At 57.3% G+C, this 17,796-nt stretch overlaps 1 protein-coding gene across 9 annotated transcripts; it reads right to left on the reverse strand.

Moving 5' to 3' along the window:
- Positions 1-1,127: 1,127 nt before the first annotated feature.
- On the reverse strand, positions 1,128-17,674 carry LOC105237469. Of its 9 annotated transcripts, none has more exons than XR_004620151.1 (12): positions 17,227-17,665; positions 13,210-13,771; positions 12,557-12,680; positions 10,412-10,504; positions 9,396-9,493; positions 7,834-7,932; positions 6,629-6,761; positions 4,710-4,823; positions 4,334-4,489; positions 3,776-3,900; positions 3,111-3,261; positions 1,128-2,184 (listed from the first exon to the last, which is right to left on the reverse strand). XR_004620151.1 is itself a non-coding variant. In XM_034642315.1 (12 exons), the coding sequence occupies exons 1-12, from the start codon at positions 17,522-17,524 to the stop codon at positions 2,108-2,110; spliced, it is 2,052 nt and encodes a 683-aa protein (XP_034498206.1). In that variant the 5' UTR covers positions 17,525-17,671; the 3' UTR covers positions 1,128-2,107. The 9 variants fall into 9 exon arrangements, 8 of the variants coding, with proteins under 8 accessions (XP_034498206.1, XP_019654810.2, XP_034498210.1 ...); XM_034642315.1 differs by having other exon boundaries at positions 3,111-3,307; positions 3,776-3,876; positions 17,227-17,671; XM_019799251.2 differs by having other exon boundaries at positions 3,111-3,307; positions 12,557-12,677; positions 17,227-17,666.
- Between the last annotated feature and the right edge of the window lie 122 nt (positions 17,675-17,796).

Here is a 17,796-nt window from a genome sequence, read left to right on the forward strand (position 1 = left end):
GTCACAGCCCATCCTAAACCCAGACGTACAGGAGCTACTCTTTTATTTCCCAGAAAGAATGACGGCGAGGAGTTCAAACGGAAGGAAAAGGAGAAACGACTTGACCGCTTCTGACTCAAATGAAACACAGGCCCGTTCACGGCAGCAAATCCACGCGGCCCAGAGGCGGCCACAAGCGTCCGTCCCCCCGGGGAGGTGTGGGTGACCAACGTGACTCTGGGAAGACTGTCCCTCTGTGCTGACAATAACCGTGTGGGCTTCCCCACCAGGCAAGTCTCCAGTGGCGCAGACACCAACAGGCCGTGTTAGCCTTTAATTCTGACACTACAGCACACCTGGGTGCTCAGTCAGTTAAGCATCTGCCTTCGGCGCAGGTCATGATCCTGGAGTCCAAGGATGGAGCCCCACGTCGGCCTCCCTGCTCAGCAGGGAGTCTACTTCTCCCTCTGCCCTCCGGCCCCCCACCCCCACTTGTGTTCTCTCTCACTCACTCACTCTCTAATAAATAAGCAAAATCTTTAAAAATAATAATTCTGATGCTACATCCTATGGCTCAGGCCACGGGAATCCTGAGGTTCAGGGCTCGGACCAGCTGTTGGCTGCGTCCTCAGGAGGGTTGCTGGCTGGAACAGTGGCACGTGGCCTCCCACAAGGCCGGGCCTGCCTTATTGCTTGGTGGCTGGGTTCAGGGGTAAATGCCCCAGGGACTCCTTCTATCAGAAGAGTCCAGGTTTGATAAGGATTGGCTTCCTCCTGGGTATCAGGCCGCCATTTGCGAAGTGGGCACCCAGATCCTTTGCCTCTGGTGGATGTTAGAGTCACACCACTTCCAGAGCCCGAGGCTCCCTGAAGCTAGAGTTTGCCTCCACCTCCATCCAGGGCAGCCAGGGTGCTGCCAGAGCCCGTGGGGACAAAGGCAGACATGGCTGGTCCTCTGCCATCAAGACATTTGTCAATGAGCAGACGAGACACCTCCTGGCCGAAGGGAGACTGTGATGTGCATTCCAGGGGAGAAAGTGAGCAACAGACTTGGTGTAGGAGACAGATCTGGAAGGAGGAGAATTTCAACAGATGGGAAGGGCCCTCCAGGGCGGTGGAACAGAACATGCAAAGATATGGAGACAATCTATCTGAACCATATGAATTTGTCATTTTTATTGGGGGGAAATGATCAAATATCAACGATTACAGGTAGGTCAACCTCCAGCAGACACACGGGCAGAGGGAGAGCCAGCGTAGCTAGACCAGCAGACCTCAAAATATGTTCCCTGGAATCCTAGGGCCCTGAGATCCTTCAGGAGACCTGTGAGGTCAAAACTCCTTCATTATACTAAAGCATTGTTGCCCTTTTCGCTAGGCAGACATTTACACCCATGGCCCAAAAGCCGCGGTGGATAAAGCTGCTGGAACCTCGGCGCACGCCAAGGCAGCGACAGCAAATTCTAGTCCTCCTCACCATCGTGCACTCACAGAAAAAAAATCCAGGTTCGCTTTAAAATGTGTTGATAAAAGGGTACAAAGTTACTTTTATTAAATCTCAACCCTGAGTACACAAATGTTTAATATCGTACATGAAGGAAAGCCCAGTTCATAGCTCGCCCTTGTGCACGGTGAAAGACGTGGCTGCCCTGAGCAAAAGCACCTGGGCATCTGACTGAGTTACAAGCTGAACTAGCCACTGGTTCTATGGAACACTGCTTCCTTTTTTAAGATTTTATTTATTGGGGGAGGGGGAAGAGCATGAGCAGGGGGAGCAGCAGACCCCGCACTGAGCAGGGAGCCCAACTCGGGACTCGATCCCAGGACCCCGGGATCATGACCTGAGCCGAAGGCAGACGCTTCACCGACTGAGCCACCCAGGCGCCCCTGTACCACTTTTCCTTGAAAGAATGACCAATGGACAGACTATTCAGTTGTTGATGGCATTTTCTTGAGAATGAATGATGTGAGCCAGCAGCTTCAAAGTAAACAACAGGCAGTATTTGTTGCCAATGATAAAAATTTAAGCCCTCAAGCAGAAATCAGGATTTTGGAAAACTTGTGCCTTCCGCTGTGAGCCTGGGATTCCCACCAGCTACAGACTCTCCTGGTGGAACAGATGGCGGTGTTAACAGCGGTGCTTTCTGGATAAGGTAGGATAAGACGTGTCGACACCAGGATCCGCACCACTCTGTGAACTGGTGTCTGCCAGGTGACAAACACTCGATGTCACAAATTCACGTACGGGTAGAGGAGCCATTCAAAGTGCAAGACAGACCAACGGATTTTACCGCAACAGAGCATGCCAATGTCATAAAATTCATCAAGCAGGTTTCAGAATCCATGTTCTAACCTTTAATAAACTACCACCTGTCCAGCTTGGGTCTGGTATCCAAGAAGAACAGATACCGAAAAGAGGCATCAAAATACCCCCCTTCCCCAACAGTAACTAGAATATGATAGGCTGCACCTCCCTTGCATACTTCGGAGCCTGTCATAACAGATGGAACGCAAGTAGCAACACAAGGGTCTACCTGCCTCCGGGTGAGCCGGACAAAGATATTTGCAAAAATATAAACCAATGACACCCATATTGTTAAGTTTGTTATTATTTCAGAAAATACTTCTCATTTAAAAATCATTATTTGCCATAATGTTAACATGTTATGGGTTTGTTTTTTTAAACTAAATATTTCTAAATTAGTATTATTTTTATATAAATACTAATTTATTTCCAAATCTATTTAGTCACATATAAATAATACATTTTATCATTTACTTTGTTTATAGTTATTTAATAAATAGTAATCTTCTGTTTTAATGAATTACTACTTTTAACAAATAAATGAATTACTAAATATTTCTTGGTTTTAATTTCTAATGCGGTATTTCTTTGGTATAATCACATAAGCCACAGTTCTTTAGTTCAGTAATTGCTCAGAGTAAAGGGGTCCTGAGACCAGCTCCTGAGAGCTGCTGGCCTAGAGCACAAGGTGACACCGTGTCTACTGAAAGCAGCAGGACTCTGCTCCACTGTGCCCCTGGACCTGGCTCCCCACCCTGCCCAGGGCGGGACCCTCCCCCCTCGCCTCCCCTGGAGGAGTGCTCTGGAGCTTTGCACCCGTGGTCACCTTGTCCAGAGCTGGGGGTGTCAGCAGCAGCAGCAGCAGCGGCAGTAGCTTCCCTTGACTTCAATCTCCTTGTCCAGGTCCACAGAGCTGCATGGCTGGTCCTGAATGCTGGGGAGTGGGGAGACCTTCTGTGCACCCGTGAGCTCCTGGTCTGTGCAACCACGAGTGTGCACGACTGAAACCTAGAGGACTGAAACCTTCCAGGACAGTTGGGACACTAGCAGATAGCCCAAGTCCCCACCCACCCTTCCCTCTGGGGACCCTGAGGCATCCTACCAGGGAGCCCTGGGAATTCTGGGGAACAGCCAGGACAGGAACGCTCTGAGGGTCCTGCCCAGTGAAGCCTGGGAGCAGGGGGCACAGAGACCAGCCTCCCTTAAGACCCCCGGTGGGTGACGGTCTTGCATTGCCTGCAGTGTTTTGCTGGGGACTCTGGGCAAGTCCATGCCAAGACCTTTACTCTCTGGCCCCAATTTCCCTATCTGGGAATGCGGGTCACAGAGCCGTGAGACTCCAGCCTAGGGCTCCCAGCACCTGGCAGGGACTAACCCTCAGGACCTGTGCCTTTAGCACAACCTTGCCCCCACCAGGGCCCCTGGCTACCCCACCTCCGCAGGTTCCCCCTCCCCCTCTCTACCCCCCCTGCCCTTTATTCTCCCTCATACCTCAAATAACCTGGGAATCTGTCCCTGAAGGAGGCCAGCCAGTCATCCACAGTCTCCCTGCTCTTGCTCTCACTGGACTGGAGGATCCCCATGATGGACTCCTGTGGGTTGGTCAAGCCGAGGTCCTGCAGAGAGCAGCTGGTGGGTGAGCCAAGGCTCTGTGTATCCAGCCTCCTCTCTCAGGAGGACCCATTTTCCTCACCCACCTGCAGGCCCACACCCCGGGTCTGCCCTTCAGGCCCCAGGGCCAGCACTGCTGGTCAGAGCTGCCTGGTCCTGCTGATGTTACCTCCTGAGCTCCCACAGGCTGTCCTGGCCCCGGGGGGTGGGGGCTGCCTCCCCCCGGCTTGCAACATCCCTGCCCCCACCTCAGCCTTTGCCGTGAAAGCAGGTGGCCCCAGCCTTGTGTGCGGGATTCGAGGCCCAGTGCTGTCAGGTCTGATTGTGGTTTGGGTGAGGAGAGCACACCCAGCCCAGGCAGGGGGCCAGGAGAGGCAAGAACTGGAAAGGGAGAATAAAGCCCCCAGCACCCAGCCTACCCGAGTGGCCACGGCTCACCCCGTGCTTCGTGAAGATGTCGTGCAACTTCCTGGTGTCTGTCTCCACCTGAACCCTGAGGCCCTCCCATGTCCCGGGCTCCAGCGTCCTGAGGTGCATGCCCAGGGCCTGGACATACTCCCCAAAGACCACCATGTGCAAACTTCGCATGATTCTCTGCTCCCCCAAAAGACAAAGAGATGGAGAGGCCTGAGTGAAAGCTGTCCCAGGACCTGGTCCGGCCGGCCCTCGGGCCGGGGGTGGCAGGCTGCTATGCAGACTCCTCTCGCACCGCCTGTCGGGGGCCTGTCCCCACCACCAGGCAGATAGAACCCCCAGCCACCGGGTTTCAGGGGGTGCCTGCCTCAAGTTGTTGGCAAGTCAGTCGGCCTCCTACCTCGTACGTGGGAGTAGAGTGCATGTTGGGGCAGCCCTCCAGGCCCTGCCACAGGGACTGCAGAGCTCCAACCAGATCCTTGTCCTTCTTCCCAAAGTGGCCCCTCAGCAGACTCTGAGGACAGGAGGGTCAGACATCATGGAGGCCCGAGGCACAGGCCTGGCTATGCCCCCTCCCACCCTTGCCTAGTCTCCTCCAGCCTTGTAGCCCCCACCCCTCCCCACTGGGCGCACAGCCCTGGACCAGAAGGGCACACACTGAGGGAGACAGAGGCTCATCCACTGTCTGTCCCAAAGCTCTGTCCGCCTTCCTTCTGCAGACTCCTGGAAGCACCCCGGATTCAAACCATAGCCCTTGACTTGACCTCCTCCCTGGAGCCCTCCCAAGGCCTCCTGGGTCTCTCCCCTTCCCCCTTGGTGCCCACAGGACCGTGGCCTGGCACCAGACCTTGATGATACTTTCTCTCTCCGGATCAGACTCCCGAGACATGGGACAAGGGCCTGCTCAGTTCTCAGTGGACGCCAGAGGGGACAGGCAGAGGGGCAAGGCCAGCCCGTGCGGTGTTTAGCCAGGGGACCTGAACAAGTCCCACGCCCACTGCAACCCAGCCCTCCAGCGCCCCCTCTACATGAAGCAGCCTCCTGGGCATCATCTGTAAAACACGGTGCCAAGTCCGATCCACGAGCGGTGGCTGCCTGGAGCTCTGTGGAGAGAAGGGCCCTGCGGCTCCGCACAGACCAGAGCAGAACGGAACGCTGGGGTTGATTAGTAATGTCTGCCACAGCCACAGCCCAGGGTGAGACAAGGCAGTATGTAGGCCATCCTGGGAGGGCATGACCTCTCTGGGTCTTCCCAGGTGCTCAAATCTCTGCAAAATCCAATGGCCGTTGTCTCAGGAGCCGGTCCCCACAGTGGGAAATGAGTCACTGGCTAGAGCGGCAGGAATGGGGACCCGCCCAGCACCATCCCTCATCTCCCACCCAGGAAGCCCCATGAGGACAGGGCCCTGAACCCCAAATTTGAACAGGAAACGCCCTCCTGTGGTTTCCACATCCTAGAAGGCCACCTTGCCCTCTCAAGACTTCAACTCTGGGGGGNGGCCATCCTGGGAGGGCATGACCTCTCTGGGTCTTCCCAGGTGCTCAAATCTCTGCAAAATCCAATGGCCGTTGTCTCAGGAGCCGGTCCCCACAGTGGGAAATGAGTCACTGGCTAGAGCGGCAGGAATGGGGACCCGCCCAGCACCATCCCTCATCTCCCACCCAGGAAGCCCCATGAGGACAGGGCCCTGAACCCCAAATTTGAACAGGAAACGCCCTCCTGTGGTTTCCACATCCTAGAAGGCCACCTTGCCCTCTCAAGACTTCAACTCTGGGCCCAGCCCCTGGGCATCCTCAGGGACCTCATCCTCCAGTGTGTGTGGCACCCACAGCTCAGGAGACAAAGATGGGCTGGCCCACAGGGACACAGTGAAGGGACTTCACCTGCCTGGGGATGCACTGGGGTTAGAGCCAGGATGGGGGTCAGGGGGTCAGGCCTCAGCCGGCCTGGCAGGAGAGCAGTTTCACAGGTGGAGAAAGGGGAGGGGACAAAAGGAGGTGCCCTCAGTGAGGAGGGAGCCAGGCCTCAGAAGGGGCAGAGAGGCCAAACCCCACCCAGCCCACCCACAGGGACAGGGCCCCTCCCTCAGGCCATGCAGGAAGGTGGCCCGACCCTTCTGCTCCAGACAAAGGCATGGAAAAGGCTGGAGGCCTGACCAGGAACATCAGCACCTGGCCAGTGCCTTGCCCTGTCACCCTAGCAAAGGCTCTGCTGGGCTGGGCACAAGTCCAGGGAGACACAGGCAAGCATCTCCTGTCTAGGTTTCCTGGGAGCAGGAAAGACCCTCACACCAGGGCCGGGGCAGGGGGTGCCGTCACCTGGCACAAGGCCCTGACTCGAGGCAGGAGGTTGTCCCGGCTGTGGTCCTCAATATCCTGGATCGTGCCTTGCACAGCCGGGCCCAGGTCTGCCCACAGAACTTGTTCCTGGCTCAGCTCCTGCCACGTTTTCCTGGTGGGGCAACCAAAGGGGTCCATGGGTCCTGGCCCAGAGCCTGCCACAGCCCCAGGCTGCAAACCAGCCACGCGGGTGCCTCCCTGTGCACCCCCAGACGCTCCCCCATTTCTGCTGCTGTTGCTGTCTATCCCATCCTGTTTTTTCTGACTATGTTTACGGACTGTTGTAACCACGTGGCTTAAAATGCGAAAGGTACAGTGGAAAACTCCTCTCCCAGAGGCAGCCAGTGCTCTTGGCGCTTGGTGTTTCCCTATGAAATGGTGCCATTCTATACACACAGGAGGGTGTCAGCCCCACTTTTCTCACAGGTGGTCCGCATGGACCTGCCGCCTAGCCAGCCTGCTCCCTCTGACCCCGCCCACACCTGGCCGCGCCCGACACACCCTCTGACCCCGCCCACACCCGGTTGCACCCAAACACCCTCTGACCTCGCCCACACCTGGCCGCACCCGACACACCCTCTGACCCCGCCCACACCTGGCCGCGCCCGACACACCCTCTGACCTCGCCCACACCCGGTTGCACCCAAACACCCTCTGACCTCGCCCACACCTGGCCGCACCCGACACACCCTCTGACCCCGCCCACACCTGGCCGCGCCCGACACACCCTCTGGCCCCGCCCACACCCGGCCGCACCCGACACACCCTCTGGCCCCGCCCACACCCGGCCGCACCCGACACACCCTCTGGCCCCGCCCACACCCGGCCGCACCCGACACACCCTCTGGCCCCGCCCACACCCGGCCGCACCCGACACACCCTCTGGCCCCGCCCACACCCGGCCGCACCCGACACACCCTCTGGCCCCGCCCACACCCGGCCGCACCCGACACACCCTCTGGCCCCGCCCACACCCGGCCGCACCCGACACACCCTCTGGCCCCGCCCACACCCGGCCGCACCCCGACACACCCTCTGGCCCCGCCCACACCCGGCCGCACCCGACACACCCTCTGGCCCCGCCCACGCCCGGCCGCGCCCGACACACCCTCTGGCCCCGCCCACGCCCGGCCGCACCCGACACACCCTCTGGCCCCGCCCACGCCCGGCCGCGCCCGACACACCTGAGGATGCAGCAGTTGGCCAGCACGTGCACCTCGGGGAAGGCCGCGGCAGCGGCAGCGGCGTTCTGCTGGAGGATGTCTACAGCCTCCGCCCGGTACCTGCAGTGGAGGCTGGAGATGAGCCCCTCCCAGCGGCCCACCCCGCGGGCCGGCTCCACCCAGCCAGGCCCTGAGGACTTGCTCCCTCCCACTTCACTGCCGCTTCCTCGCAGAGTCACTGATGTGCGTGACAGCGACCGAGATGTTGACAAGGCAGGGAGGATTTCCTTGGGCTGGCTCTGCGCCAGGCCCTGCAGCCAGATGCTTCCTAAGGACCTTTTCATGTAATGCTCTCGGTGACCATTTGTGGTAGATGCTTCCAGAACAGGATGGGAGTGGTTTTTTCCAGTGGACTTGGGAACTGCAGGGAATGCTGTATTTGAGAGGCCCGCCCGCCCTCCCGGCAGTGAAGGAAGAGGAGGGAGGGGAGGCGAGCTCCCGGAGCCGGGCTGGCCCCCCCCACCCAGAGAGTCAGGGTGAGGCCTGGGGCTGCTGAGCTCTCAGGAAGGGGCGGCTGGCACCCCACACCTGGGCTGGGCCCCTGAAGCTGCCCCAGAGCAGAGAGCAGGGAGAGGGTCAGGGACAACACACTGCTCCCCAAAGGCGGGGAAAAAAGGAGTGCCCTCACCTGTCCCAAGAACGCTGATCAACCTGGAGGCCCGTCCACATTTTCTAAACATTTAAAGCCTGGCTGATTTCACCGAAAAATCCACATGTCTGGTCTCTCTTAAATAACCTACTTCATGTCCGCCCGTAAGGGAGCCCGTCCCAGGTGAACACAGATACTCTGAAGTCCCCAGAGAGAGGAGTCTAGCGATGTGGTCTACACAGTGCTTCCTCTGAAACAGGAGGAGCCCACAATGCTGACCCCCGCCCCAGCCTGGCAGGAAAGAGGCCAGGTCCCCACCCAAACCCTGAGGCTGGGGCAGGGCGTGTGGCTCGGTCCAGCGGTGAAAAGCAGAGGAAACAGGGAGGCAAGCAGACTACCAGGTCCCTGGCCAGGATCCGTAACTGAGATACTATTTTAATGAAATATTTTTAAAAATTAAAATCAGTCCAAAACATCCATCATGAGCAAAACGTGGAATTTTAAATAAGGACAGAATTTGACCCTGCATGTTCATGACTCCCCTCCTTGGCTTCCCCCGAATCCCAGTCCTGCTGTCCAGGACAGGAGCCACAGCCCCATGCGGTGTTTAACGGTCAGTTAATTACAATTAAATAAAATTTAACTGTGGTCCCTCCGTGGCTAGCTCGACAGCCACACGAGGCCAGAGCCACCATGTCAGACGATGCCACCGTATCAGACGGTGCCGCCATGGGACATTTCCAGAGCCAAGGCGGGAGGTGAAGCTGGCCAGACTGGGAGCACCCAAGGCCAACGCTAGAACATTCCCCTGCTTCGGGAACTGGCCAAGCGCCTGGTGGCCAGTGGTTGGAGGCTTGGTCAGCACTCTAACTGGGGTTCGGTGGACCCAGCCACCCATGCCTCCTTCTCTGGCAAGGACCATCTTTTCACTTACCATCCCAGAAACTCTGAAAATGTTTCCAGAACCATCTTTCGCACCTGGCTGGTGATAGAAGGTCCCATGAGTTGTACTGCATTTGTTTTTTCCAGCAGCTGTCAGTCAAAGCAAGTGGGCTCTCAGGGGGCTCTCAGGGACCAGTCACACAGCCAGCTGACCCCAGGAGAATGTGTCCCCCCCCCAACTTTGTGCCTGACACAGCTGTCCTTGCAGGAAGGGCTGGCGTGCACTGGCCACCCCCACACCTGCACCACTCGGCAGATGGCCAAGTGCAGATGCCTCCCGCCAGGCCCTCACTACCCCTCCCCAGTCTTGCCAGGCCCTCTTCCTTGAACTTCCACTGTATCCTGCCATCAGCCAGCCTGAACAACACCCTCATCTTCACGCATGGCTAGGCTTCTCCCGTTTGGCCTGGAGGCTGCCCCAGCCCCACCTGAAGCCACCAATTCCCACCTGACACTCTGAACAGTGCTGTTTGGCATAAAGGCATGAAGATGCTTAATATCACCTCCTTTTCTCCCTCCAACCCTGAGCAGTCAAGAGAAGCAATAGAAACCCCCAGCACCAGATCCTCTTTAAAAGACAAAAGCCCCCCACACACACTGGTGGCCTCGCCTCCTCCTGGGCCAAACATCCTTCACCCCCATGGGCTGCTTGACCCTCTCCCCGAGGCGTCTTCAGACACCAGTCTCTGTGCAGGTCCTACCTGAGGCCTGAGCAGGCTCATGAGCGAAGGCATTCCAGGAAGAGGCCTCTCCCCAGAAGATATGCCCTCAGCCCTGCACTGGGGCCCCACTTGCCTCTGCCCGTCGTCCTCAGACACTGACGCTTCGATGCCTGAAGCCCCGCCCTCCACTGGGCTGCCCGTCCTTGTTGCATACACACCCCACCACCTGTCAGCCATAGTCCCCCCAGACCACAGTCCTTCCAGGCCACTCTCCACCAGGCCGGGTGCTCAGGAAGGGGCCAGGGACCCTCAGTGGTGGGCTGGGAAGGTGCGGACAGATGCATACCTGGAAGATTTCAAGAAACGTTGGGTGGGAAGACTGGGCCCACTTTTTCCGATCGTGGATCAGGACTCTTTTCAGACACTTTTCCAGCTCTTCCTGCCCAGAAAACAGTAAAAGCAATTTCTATCCCCGTGCTCCTCTCTGGGGCACACTGGGTCCAGCCCCGACTGAGGATGGGAGAGAGGGTGAGAACCAGAGTCAGCCCAGGGACAGTCGAGCAGTGGCCTGAAATCCCCCCACCCCTGAGGGACCCAGTTCCAAGTAAACCCCCTCTTTCATGGCCTCCAGCCTTCCGGCCATCATGGGTGGTCTGTGAAGCACCTTCTAGATACACCCTCCTCATTCCTGACAGGTCCTCTCCCCTGCCTCGCCCACTCATTCACCTGGGGGCGATGGGCAGCTACCACTCTTGGGCAGCCAGAGCCCTTCCGTGGGCGAGACCTGAGAGGGACGCCCAGAGACCCACGGCCTGGGGGACATGGGGACCATGGACTGCTGGGGACCAGGGGGCATCAGGGAGATCCAGGGTATTGGGGACCAGATCCTAGCCAAAAACCTAAGTGTGACCTCTTGGGCCTGACCAGAGGCAATGACAAAGGCTGTCTCTGGCAGATTCCCGGGGGAAGCTGCTCTCCTCGCCCCAGTTTGCAGCACGGCCAGCGCCATGCAGTCTGGGGGGGCGGGCCTCAGACTGGCTTCCCCTGCTCCCACACAGGTCTCACTCCTAGCCCAGGCACCTCCATCTGGAGGCCTGTTTACTGGGGTCCCTGAGCAGGCCGAGGGCTTCTTATTTGGGGAAGGGGACAGCCTACAAGCCAATTTTCTCCACCGACTCAGCACTCAGTACTTTACCACGCTTACCCCATCCCTGTCATGCCCTGCCCTCATCCACCAAACAGCAGGGAGCTGTGTCTGGCCACCTGGGCCAGGAAAGGATCCTGACCCCACATCCAGCTGATGCAAGCCCTCGCTTTGCACGGGTGCTAGGGATGGAATGGGCACCACTCCTGCTAAGCCTCTTGCTGGCATCACCGCAGTAAGACACAGAAGGAGGGCTACACGGTCACGTTAGTTCCGGCTGCCTATCTGAAAGGACCACTTGGCGCACAGCACAGCCATTGACAGGTGGGGTATGGAAGAGCAGGGAATGCTAAGTAAGCCCTGTCTTCCTTCGTTCAGCCCAGACTGCAACTCCACAGTTTCGGGGAGAACCAGGAAGGACAGGGGGCCTCAAAACCAGGTGCTTCAACGAGACAAAGCCCTGAGTTTGCAGCCAAGGAAAAGGCCAGGCATTTATATACCAGTTACTGGAAAACTCCAGCTAAATCGATACCAATTCTTTGGCACACTGTCATAAAGCTTAGTTTCTCAGTCTGTTATCTAAGAAAGGCAGAAAGCTTCCCTGCATCCAGAACATCTCTCTTGATGTGTCTGTGCCAAGACCAGCAACGCTGGTACCGGAAATCACGTTTGTTAAAAATGATCACAGTACAAGGCTGTGATGTCCTGGGGCGCCTGGGTGGCACAGCGGTTAAGCGTCTGCCTTCGGCTCAGGGCGTGATCCCGGCGTTATGGGATCGAGCCCCACATCAGGCTCCTCCTCTATGAGCCTGCTTCTTCCTCTCCCACTCCCCCTGCTTGTGTTCCCTCTCTCGCTGGCTGTCTCTATCTCTGTCAAATAAATAAATGAAATCTTTAAAAAAAAGAAGAAAAGACTGTGATGTCCCCTTGAGTCTTCACCTTGTCTGCCGTGCCCTAACCACGTGCAACCCCCCCGCCCCGGGGGCAGCTGGCTTTCCGCCTGAAGCTCACCGGCCCTGCTCTGTGGCCGCCAGTATGCAAGAAGCCAGACCACCCTCACTGGTCAAGGCAGCATCCTCCAGTCTGGTGCTCTCCCTACAGGCCCGCTAGACAAGCTCCTCCCACCACAGAGCAAGGGCCACTGTTATGTACCACGTGACGGTGCTCAAGGGCCAGAACAAATACACCACCACCCCCGCAGCCCCNCGCAGCCCCACCACCCGTGCAGCCCCAGCACCCCCCAGCCCCACCACCAGGGGGCCCGCCCTGGCCCAGCTCCTTGCCTGCTGTGCCCCAGACGCAGAATAAGGAGGCCTCTGGGTGACAGTTACTCCTGGATCCATTTACCTGGATCAGCCCCACCAGCTCCTTCTGCATTTTGGACATCCAGGTAACAAACATCACGGGGTCCAAGAGGTGCCAGACCGTGGGCTCCTGGGAGGTGGGAGGTGCTTTCACGAGTGTCTCCCTGCTGGGTTGGAAGGAGCCATGAGGGCCAAAGAGCTGAGCTGGGGCTGGGGAGAGGGGCTGGGGTGTGGAGGACAGCTCGGCGCTAAGGGCAGTGGACCCCAGGCTGGGCCTTGCCTCCTCCCCAGCCTGTGCTGCCCGCCCCTCACCCCTGCACAAGGCCCAGTGACTGGAGAGGGCAGCCGGGGTTGAGAAATGGGAGCCAGAGGTCTGTTGGTGTAGACAAGTCTCAGTGGCCTCACACACACACACTCACACACACTCTCTCTCACACACACACACACACACACACTCACAGACCCCCTAACGTGCTAACCCACCCATACACATGCTACACAGCAGACACACTGGCACACACTAACACACGCGTGTGCACACGCTGTCCCCAAGGCCAGCTGCGTCCACACTATTCCATCCACCAGTCCCGCCCAGGTGGCCCCTCCAAAGGCTCTCTGTTGACACAGCCGGCCTGAGGGACCTCGCCCAGGGCAGTGGCCTCACCCAGCACCCCACGCTCCCGCAGGAAGACTCACCCCGGCTGCCCGAACAAGTTCGTCTTGCCCCAGGTGTACAGGACCTGACGGCTTTTCAGACTGGTGCCGCAGGAGTCCATGAGCTCGAAGAGACGGCTGAGGAGAGCCTCCTGGAAGTACACCCTGTAGGCCTCCCAGAGGCGCGTCCCCAATAGGCGCGCCCGCGGGGACCCCAGGCCGCGTCTCACAGCCTTGTCTAGCTTCTCCAGGTATGGGTCCAGCGCGTCCTTGGGGCCCAGGGTGGGCACTCGGGCCTCAGCGTCACTTCTCAGCAGCTTCTGCAGCTGACCGGCCCAGGTGGCAACCGGGCCGTCCTGGAGGCCGCCGGCCTCCCGGCTCTGGTCCTTGTCCTGTGTCCAGTCCACAGTGGCCAGCACGGCCTGGAGCTTCCGCTCCAGCTCCTGGCTGGGCCCAGTGCCCTCCAGAGCCTGCTGAACAACCTGCCACATGCTCTGGGCCAAAACCTCGTACCGGGGGCTGCAGCCCTGCCCTTCCTCCGCCAGCACCGAGATGCTCTGGTAGGCTTCCAGGAACTGCCCCTCCTGGACCAACTCGGAGAAGCCTGGAAGAAAGGAACCCGAAGGATGGCTCTGTGGGGGGCTTGGAAGACCTGGAGAACTGGGGGGGGGGCCTGGAGTAGGGTGGAGATGGGCTGAGCCGTACAGAGCTCATCCATCAGGGGAACCAGCAAGAACACCAGAGGAATGTCTCAAGAGCCTTTGGGAATGAAGTTCCTTGTGGCCAGTCGGGATCAGAGGCCACAGGTTTGTTACAATGGGTGCAGGAGACCAGCAGGCTTTCTTCCACTGTGTCACCTTTGGAGCAGAAAAATGTTACCCCCAGCAGTTTCTTCCCGTGAGCCTGGAAGTTCCCAGGACTATGCATGGTCCGTGACTTCATCAGCTGTGGGTATGCTCACCACGCACGGAGACAGCAAAGGCACTTTCCCCACCGGAGGCAAGGAGAGGGAGGCCCAGCAGAGTTAGTGGAAGATGTTCCAGCAAGTGGTTCTCAGAAGGAACGCACATCAGGACCACCTGGAGGGCTCATTCCAGCCCCCGGTTACAATGTGCATTTCTGACACGCTCCCAGGAGGTGCTAATGGTGCTGGTCCCGGACCTCCCACTGTGCCCAGAGGGAGAGATGGGGAGGGAAGGATTCTGCTTTGGATCCCAGAGGAGCCTCAGCAAGACTGTCCAGCCTGTAGCTGCAGGAGGCAGGCTCCAATGAGACTCAAAACCGAAAGAGGAATTGGTGGGCAGGCTTGTCCAAAGCACTTGAACACTTGGACACCAATTCTTCTGGACTTCAACTTGAAAGGGCATTTTTGAACTTTAACTTCTCCTGGAAATTTCAAAATGAGAGGGCATTTATATTTAAAGTTGGAGCTCAAAGTGTCTTTCTGTTGTCAAGGGCAAATTCATGTCCTTCCCTTTCCTATTCCTCCTGACAGCTGGAATGTACGTGTGATGCCAGGACCTGGGCAGCCATCCTGGGCCATGAGACAGGAACCCCATGTGGAGGATAGTGGAGGAGTACAATGAAGAGGTCTGGGTCTCTGAGTACTGAGGAGCTCCGAACCACCTACTCAAATCTTCCATGAGAGAAGCAAATTTTATCCTGCTTTATCTTTTTTTTTAAAGATTTTATTTATTTATTTGACAGAGATAGAGACAGCCAGCGAGAGAGGGAACACAAGCAGGGGCAGTGGGAGAGGAAGAAGCAGGCTCATAGCGGAGGAGCCTGATGTGGGGCTCGATCCCATAACGCCGGGATCACGCCCTGAGCCGAAGGCAGACGCTTAACCGCTGTGCCACCCAGGCGCCCCTATCCTGCTTTATCTTAAGCCACTAGTTCGTTGGGCCTCTCAGTGAAAGCAGCTGAACTTATATAATACAAAGAATTGAGGAGGAGTGGAGTATGGGATGGAAACTATCTTGAACCAAAACAGGACAGCTTTCCATGGCATGTAACTGTTTTGAGGGTGAAGCGTCCCTACCACTCACTTCTCATGGGGAGCTCCTTGTTGATAGTAATTAATTAGATCAGACTTGAGACTAGGAGCTGTAGCCGCAGGTTTTTACCAGATGCAGGGCTGCTCGGGGGTCACACCCCTTCCTCCCAGAGCTGCACCGTCCAGCATGGCAGGCCCAAGTCACACGTGACCACTGAGCCCTTGAAGTGTCAAAACCGAGCTGTGCTGTCAGGGTAGACCACACGTCAGATTTCAAAGACTTAGCAGGGGAAAAAAAAAAAAGAATGTGAACTATCTTAATTCTAATATTGATGGAGTGTTGAAACATGTTGAAATACATCAGCTGCATTGGGCTAAATAAAACGTATTACTAAAATTAATTTCACCTATTTCTTTTTATGTTTTTACTGTGACTCCTGGAAACAGCTCCCGCTCTATTTCCCCGGGGCAGAACTGCTCTAGAGTGTGCTTGCCCCTCTCCCTCCAACATGGAGCTCCTGCTTATCCTGCACCAACCTGGCTGTTTTCTGGGTAGGGGGCCATCATCCCCCTACCCAAAACCAGAAGAGCTGCCCTTACAAAGTCCTGAGGTCTCCTGGGCTCCGTACAAACATGGCAGCGTTGGTACCATTTCTTTAGCAAAGATACTGGGGGGAATGGGTCAGGCAGGCAAAGGCAGACATGAGGGGTCCACTGTTGCACCCACACATGCCTCATGCAGGCCCATCGAGCTACGCCCAGCTTGGCTGCTCTCGGCCACCTGACCATCTCCTGGCATGACAGGCCAGCAACACGTGGGGCCAGCAACAGCTGGCCTGAGAGAAAAAGTGAAATGCACCTGAAAAGTGACTGTCCTGGCCAGGCTGCCCCGAGGTCACCAGGCACAAGGCTTGTGAGGACACGAGAGACCCTCCAAGATCCCATCACCTGTGAATCAGCTGATAAACACTTGTCCCCTCTTGGGTGATGATGCCAGTCACCATCCAGATGCCAGAGACAGAAAGGTAGCTGGTGACACCCCATCCCCCCCCATGACCCCACACTCCCATGGCAATTCTGCAACTTCCCACTGACCTCAGGGAAAGTCTGAAGCATTTTCTCTTCAGGAAAACATTCCCTGGATTATAAAGGTGCCAGCTCGTCCCGCAAACCCATTATGGACCAGAGCCTTAGTCACCAGCCGGCCCCAGCCCTGCTGCTCCACTCAGGGTCATGCAGCGAGCTTTCCTGGGCACGGACTCATGCTGGGTCACGGGGACACAAATAAGGCTCATACACAGACCCTCCACACACAGCTCCTTCCCCGCCCCAGGCCCCTCTCCTCTCGCTCCTACAGCCCTAGACCCTGGGGCGCAAGCGGCGGCCAGCTCTGCCGGCCTGGATTTGAACCGTGACCTTCTCACCTGCCGTGGGTCGCTGGGCAAAGGCCTCCACCCCCGGAACCTTGGTTTCATCAGCTTTGAAATGGTGAGGTGCATCTCACAGGTGTGATGACTACGGGCTGGTTCACTCTGCTTTGGTCCTTTCCTTGCTCCCTCGCACGGTGTCAGAGCCCCCGTGGGCTCAGCAGCCCACCCCAGCCCCGTGACAGCCCGCCGCGTGGTGCGTGGTGGTGGTCAGCGAGCCAGCCCCGCTCACCATGTGGGGTCCCCCAGGCATGGGAAAGAGGCATCTTCTCACTGTGCCTGGTCCCCTCCAGGCGCCCAGAGCGACATCCAGGAGGTGGGCATATGCAGTAAATATTGAACGAAAGGATACATACGTGTGCAAAAAAAGGAAGGAACGAGATAAAGGCTCATGCCAGATATAAAGGTGAAACCCAGGGGCGCCTAGGTGGCTCAGTCAGTGAAGCGTCTGCCTTCAGTTCAGGCCATGATCCCAGGGTCCTGGGATGGAGTCCCACATAGGCTCCCTGCTCGGTGGGAAGCCTGCTTCTCCCTCTGCCCCTGCCCTTCCCCCCTGCTCATGCTCTCTCACGCGTTCACTCACTCTCTCTTAAATAAATAAATCTTTAAAAGAAATATATATGGCTAGACCCATACCTTTGGAAATTTCTGTCAGATGAATGGCATTTTGAGGTCTTTTATTTCTGTCCAATGCTCCCAGAAACCTCACAATCCCCCTTTTTGGCTTCGGAGGGTGGCCTTTGGGCTGTTGCCTCCGGTGCCCCTGAGCCTCACTGGGCAGCATTTGCTGGTGTTCGCTCCCTGCTTCTTTGCCCTCCAGCCTGGGTTTCTTCTCGCCCCAGCGGCCCTTTCGTTTCACCCAGTCCATTGCTCTGCCTGTGTGCCCGACAGCAGCCTGGCCCCACAGACACCCTCTCGCAGGCTTGCAAGTCATGGGGTTTTATCTATCTCCACCAAACAATAGAAATAAATGGGAGGAAGTGGTGACTGTCAGAGAATTTCCTCTGTGCCTAAAAATATGGGTGTTGGGGCGCCTGGGTGGTTTAGTCAGTTAAGCGTCTGCCTTGGACTCAGGTAATGATCTCAGGGTCCTGGGAAGAAGCCCCACATTAGGCTCCCCACTCAGCAGAAAGCCTGCTTCTCCCTTTCCCTCTGCCTGCCCCTCCTCCTGCTTGTACTCTCTCCCTCAAATAAATAAATCTTCTT

Source organism: Ailuropoda melanoleuca, chromosome 14, assembly GCF_002007445.2.
Source record: "Ailuropoda melanoleuca isolate Jingjing chromosome 14, ASM200744v2, whole genome shotgun sequence".
In the NCBI taxonomy this organism is placed as follows: domain Eukaryota; kingdom Metazoa; phylum Chordata; class Mammalia; order Carnivora; family Ursidae; genus Ailuropoda; species Ailuropoda melanoleuca.